This window comes from Lactuca sativa, chromosome 2, assembly GCF_002870075.4.
Source record: "Lactuca sativa cultivar Salinas chromosome 2, Lsat_Salinas_v11, whole genome shotgun sequence".
NCBI lineage: Eukaryota > Viridiplantae > Streptophyta > Magnoliopsida > Asterales > Asteraceae > Lactuca > Lactuca sativa.
Window position 1 is genome coordinate 204,006,909 of NC_056624.2, and position 6,647 is coordinate 204,013,555.

Here is a 6,647-nt window from a genome sequence, read left to right on the forward strand (position 1 = left end):
TGGCCATTTTTAGGCGACCCTATAACGCATCAAACTTTATAATGTTCAATGTATTATGGATGACTTAAAACGGTAACGTAAGGTGTGAGATGGTAGAATGGTGAATGTACGACAATGGTTGAGGTGGTGGGTCTACAAATAGCTATATCAAATTAAATAGATAATAATTTTAATTTAAAAAAAATCATATAAAAATAACAATGTCATTTTGTATTAGCAAGGACCAATATCGAAAAAAGCAAAATCGGCGATATATCTTGAAATTTTTCACAAGAATTAAACCAAACTTGTGATTTTAGGTAAAGCAATAGTTTACTAAAACACAAAGACATGCTTGCTATTAAACAAAACTAGAAGAAGAAAATTAATTTTTAAAATAATGTAGATAAATTGAAAGAGACTTGCAAATGAAGTACTAAAACACAAAGACATGCTTGCTATTAAACAAAACTAGAAGAAGAAAATTAATTTTTAAAATAATGTAGATAAATTGAAAGAGACTTGCAAATGAAGGGTATAAATGACTTTTACTTGAAGGGTTAATTTCGATGGAGTGCATCTTTCTTACCTACCACACCCAAACAAGGCTTAACTTCAAACACCTCCCTGATCAACTCCAACACTACAAACCTTATCTAAAAAACCTGGATGTTTTTTGACGTTGTATATCAGTATATGTAGATATTTCGATTAGTGTATTAAAAACTTTTAATTTTATTTTTTTAGAAAAGTGATAATTAATTTTTTATTAAATAATAATATTTTATTTCTCCATGATGCATACTTTTTTATATCTTTTTAATTGATCTTTCTTTCTATGCATTGTTTATTTTAATTCGATTACCCCATCAATATCCATTTTGATCTTAAATCGTTTTCAACTAAAAAAAACTTTTAAAGCACATCCCAATTTTACCACCGTTTGTTGGCATCTCATATCCATCATTTTTCACTTTTATTATCATTTGTTGACATCTCATAGACAATAATATAATATATATACAACATGATAACGATAAGACTATATAAAAACTTGTTTTGTTCTTGAATTAATTATCCGTCTTTTTAGTTAGTAGTCTATAAAAATCCCAGAAGGTGGGTTCCACGCCACAAAATCAATTAAAATCCCCCCATTGCGTACATTAAAGTCAAAATTGCTTATTCTCCAATCATATATATATATATATATATATATATATATATATATATATATATATATATATATATATATATATATATATATATATATATATATATATATATATATAGTTTGTGGAACATTAAATTAGACGAAGTGTAGTTTTATAGATACTCTAACTTCATATTTCATGAGTATACTGTATACTACACGACAGAGTTTCTTAAAGTGTATACATTGAATAGTTTTGTTGTTATAATTTATACATTCATTGTCTTTTTATACTAAACGAAAAGTACATTGAAGATGATGAATTGATTATGTATATGAAAATAGTTTTATTAAAGATAACAGAAATCGAATGGAGTACCATAAAAATGCAAGATTTCTTTACTTCCTTATATATTTAAATAAAATAATCATAATTATAATATAAGCACATAAGTTTTATATAAAAAAAAAGGTAAACAGTTGGCTACTCGTTTTGATTTTAAAGTAGTTGATTTGACAATGGATAGACATCTTATTTATCAAGCTTTTTCTCAACGATAAAGACGAATTAAATAAAGTAAATCATTTATTGTCATTGAATAATTTTCTAGATTAAATTAAAGTATATATATGACTTGTATATTATGCAATTAAATTTGTATGTTCATTAGTAACTGGGATCCGAAATGCGGCTAACCAAAATGCAACAAATACGTGTTTTTCATTGACTACACATATTAGAGATTAGACCAATGCTTTTGACTATTTTGGTACTTAACTACGCATTTCTATTTCTAGTTTGAAAAAAAAAATCAAATGTATGATCATGGGTTCGAAAACTTTTTGAAGGAACTAATAACTATAATTAATTGTTCTTAAATATTACTACAAAATAAGATAACAAGATACAAAATGAAATATGATTTTGTGATTTACGAGTAAGATAGATCGATAATGTTAGACTTACAAATGATCGATTAATGTTAACCTGATTATTGACTAGATGTCATTTTATACCTCTTTTCACTAAACATGACACATTCATCTTCAACGTTTTCATACATGGTCTACTCTAAGCAATTAAATTCTGAACACAAACATCTTTTTTTTCTTCACATGTGTACGTAGTTTAAGCTCGATCATAACTTGGTTAAGTGGACCCCAAATGTGTCAGAGTGTACGTACTAATCTTGTTCAAAACCGGTTTGCTTCCAAATCGCATTTCTAACCCTACTCAAATCTCTGCCTTTTAGTGTTCTTCCAAGACCTTCATGAACAGAAAATGAAGCAATCCTAGTTCTTGCTAAATACTCATGGGGGGGCAATCTTTCATCATCTTCATCATCATCATCATCAACATCGAACCCCACATGATCATGATCATAATCATTCTCTCTCCTCCCATGATCATCATGTTTGTACTCATCTCTTAAAATCTTTGACCAGTCCGGTACATTGACCGGCAATGACTTCGCCGCCTCCATGGGTACTTTTCTTTGATGATGAGTTTTCAATGGAAACTTTGATCTTCGTGAGATGAGGTTTTGAGGCTCGTTTGCATGATCTTCAACTCCGGTGCTCCACAGGTCGGATTCGTTCATCTCAAAACCCTCGGCATCAACTCCATTGATTCTCCGGTCACCACCACCACCACCGAGATAAAGGAATTTTGGCCTTTGATCATGGTGGTGGTGGTGGAATTTTCTTGTTGCCATTTCAGAGAAAATTGTTAGAAGAATTAATCTAAAAAAGATGGTGTTGTTTCTTTATGTTTTCTGGGAAAAAATAGTGGGTATGAAAGATTGATTGGTTGGCCTTAGGTGGTTGTTGATGGGTCAGCCAATCTATATATATAATGGTGTGATGGATAAGCCTTGTGTTTGGTTTTGTAAATACTGTTATATTACGAGGGCTGATATGAAAATATATATTGGAACTTACATTAATCATCCTGATAGTTTTGTTATAGTTACATATAATACCACTATTGGAATTCATGACATGCAACTTTGACTCAAGCCCTATATGAACAACTTTGACATTGTGATTCTTCAAATTAAACGAATGGAAATTATGAGAAAATGACAACACAAGTTTTTTCTTTAGTAAGTTATTTCTCGTGTTTGTTTGTACTATTTTGTTATTTTTTATTAGTGATATTATTACTGATTAAGAACAATGATTATAAAAGAATTGAACACATGCATTTTATGTACTGTTTTTAGGTGGTTTGTTGGATGATGAAATCTTATTCCTATGGTATGGTGGAGCCTATACTTATACATTGTGTCATCATTCTTGTTGTGATGTTACATTCATATTGTCTTATAAAATCAAAGTACATGATGGGAAATAAAAAAGAAAAAACAAGTTTTCTATTTCAATAAGAGAGAGTTGTAAACTTTGAACTTTAAGAGGAATATTGGTCTCTTAAAAAAATAGAGTTTATAAGTGGGTATTATGTAGTTATACTAAACCACAGGGGGTGAAGTAGCATAAGTGCATAATTGATCAAATAAAAAAAATTGTGTAGCATTTTATTTTCAGATCACATAGAAGGATGTGATGTTATGGTGGGGAGGAATAGTGTAGACGTGTGTCTTCAGCTTACGGTGGACCCTTTATGGTGATCAATAATGGAGAGCTTGGATCGACTAAATTATGCTATAAATTGGAAGTGACCTCATTATTGGTCCCACTTATCTTTAAATTATTCCGTCTGTCTGATATTTTTATTTTATGAAACCAAATTATGGGTTGTATGTGTTCTCCGAGTCGACAGAATGGGTAAGGTGAGGAGGAGGTGAGGGCGGAAACACTGCTTTATTGTGGTCTGGGCCGGTTTTGGGGATGTGTGAGGTGTATGATCGTACACGGTCTGTGTCATTTAGAGGGTCTGGATTAGTAACAGATTAATCAGATCAATGATAATTTTGTTTTGATTATTTTTTAATAATTATTGAGTTATCGTAGCATTAATGATTTTTGCTTATATAAAAATATATTTAGATGTCTTTTGTCACTTTTTGCAAATGACTTTTAAAATCAATGAGCCAATTGTGGTGATGTAAAAAAAACAATAAAAATGAATAAGTATTCAACCCTCATCTTTCTCTTTCTCCTCTCTCTTTTATATATTTGTACTTCTTAATAGAGAAAAAAAAAACAGCTGTTGAATGGGTCAGAATGAGTGTGGGATGAAATGGGATAAGAGGGAAAAAAGAATTATTGTTACGCTCTTCTTAAATATAAGCGTACATTATATTTTATCCTTAAAACCAACTTCAGTGATGAAGTTGCTACATTAAGGAATATGCTTTTGTTGACTTGTACTTTATACAATAAAATCTAATATCTTAATGCAAAATCTAATTCACCACAAATCAATTAATAAGAAAAGAAGTGGGGCTACTCTAAAAAATAACCAAAATTTGAACTGCAGTGTCATAAATTTACAATTTATAAAAACTATAATGAAATAATGGTTTATTTTGTAAAATATATGAATTATGAAATCAATTTGTTGTTTTGTGCAACTGATCCGCAAACATTATCATGTTAGTAATAAACTAGTAAATATTGCCTTCCAACGATTTGAATTAACTACAAGTTTAATAGGATTGAATAATTAAAAAGAAAATTGCATATTAATGATTTAACTAAATAAAATAAATATATCGAATAATAAAATGAGTTAAAATAATATAAATAACTGATTTAATAAATATAAAAAATACTAATAATTTAAACTAGTTTGTATGGGAATTTTTCGTATAAAAAAATTTGTTGCTAATAGCTAATTAATGATTATTGATTATATTTGTATTATTATTTATATTATTTTGATTTGATAGCTGCATTATACATATGTTTTAGCTAGTTTATTAATAAACATGAGCCCGATTGCATGGATGAAACATTAGGAAATATATATATTAGTTCCTTGATAATCCCATGTTTATGGAAATTTAAACCCTCAACATTTAGGTTATTACAGTTTCACCCTTTGAAGATATTGTTAATAACAAAAACTAATTTTTTTTAGAATAGCTAACATTCACCACACTATTTTATTCCAAAACTACATTTTTATCTACAACAAAACTTGTATCCACAACCTATGGTAGGAAATGCACATTTCATCGACACGTACTAAATACACTATGAATCCTTTGATAACAACAAAAACTAATAACACTCTAAAATACAAATATATAATTATCATTGATAATTTATATTGTCATGACAGCATAAATAAATTTGCATTTAAAGCTTTGCATTTTTATCTATCAAATTTAATGAAAATATTTGTTAATAATATACTTATACTATCATAATTCATAAAAAACTAAATTTTTTTTTATTTAAATTTAGTTTAAGAAGGATTCATGTGATTTTATCAGGTTGTTATTATATCTCATTTTTGTTCAAATGTATCTAATTATCTTAGGTAATTTAATGTAAATTAGATACAACTATAATGATCTTACCTTCTCTTTGAATGTGAGCAAAATGTCTAATTATGAAAGTCTATATGTCAAACTCTATATGAAAATTTTTTAACCAAAATCTGAAATCTAAAAAGCCTATGGATCAAACCTGACAATATACGAAAGATTTCTGCCAATATATAAAAGTCTTAGGGTTAAAGGCTAAAACACAAAAAAGGTATGGACCAAACTTATTAATATAGAAAAGTGTTGTTGCAAAGTTTGAAAGCCAAATAATATACTATTCATCATTGCAATTGTAATTAGTATATATAATAATAATAATGAACTAATAAAAAAGATTAATAAAGCATAAACATATATTTTATATATCTTTCTGTTTTCACAATTGTAAACTATATAAAAGTATTGTGATATTTTTATTAAGCGAGGTTAAATATCCTCTTACTAAATTGCGAATTTCCTGGATAAAAATTAATACAGATGTAATATTTTTCGCCTTGAAGGATAACATCAAAACATGCGCTGCAATTTTTTTTGTTTGATATTTTTGACTGTAGTTAATCTAATTTATTTTCTAATAGAAATTGAAATTGAGACGTAATAAATTCAAACTTAGATCTTATCCACTTACACCAACCCTTAGGTTCACCGACGAGTTAAACGAGCACCGGAGAAGCCGGATCAACTTTCTTTCTTTTCTTTTTTTTTTTTTTTTTAAATATTAGTTAACATAAACGAAAAAATAAACTTTTTTTCTTTTCTAAATTTTACATAAGAGTATAATTCATTGATATCAAATTATGGGTTAATCATATGACCAAAATGGTATAATACATTTTTGTGTAATATTTCGTTATGATTGATCATTAGCAGTTTAGCACAAAAAAAGTACCATACAGTAGCGGTTTTATTACGGTGTTTCGTAGTGGCACCGATAATATTTGATTTTTCCAGTGAAGTGTAAAAGTTTTTAAATTTTTTTGAGTTTTTTTCTCCTATCATGACACTATTAAGATTATAAAATCATGCGTCCGTTCTTGTATTATATTTTATTTTGAAACTAG

General features: G+C 28.1%; 1 protein-coding gene across 1 annotated transcript; it reads right to left on the bottom strand.

The window, feature by feature from the left end:
* Positions 1-2,035: 2,035 nt before the first annotated feature.
* Positions 2,036-2,953, bottom strand: LOC111916388 (uncharacterized). Its single transcript, XM_023912057.3, has one exon. The coding sequence runs from the start codon at positions 2,842-2,844 to the stop codon at positions 2,314-2,316; it is 531 nt and encodes a 176-aa protein (XP_023767825.1). The 5' UTR covers positions 2,845-2,953; the 3' UTR covers positions 2,036-2,313.
* Positions 2,954-6,647: the final 3,694 nt, after the last annotated feature.

Bases quoted from the DNA above. Each gene is read 5' to 3' on its own strand.
- LOC111916388 (XM_023912057.3), bottom strand. From the start codon at position 2,844: ATGGCAACAAGAAAATTCCACCACCACCACCATGATCAAAGGCCAAAA.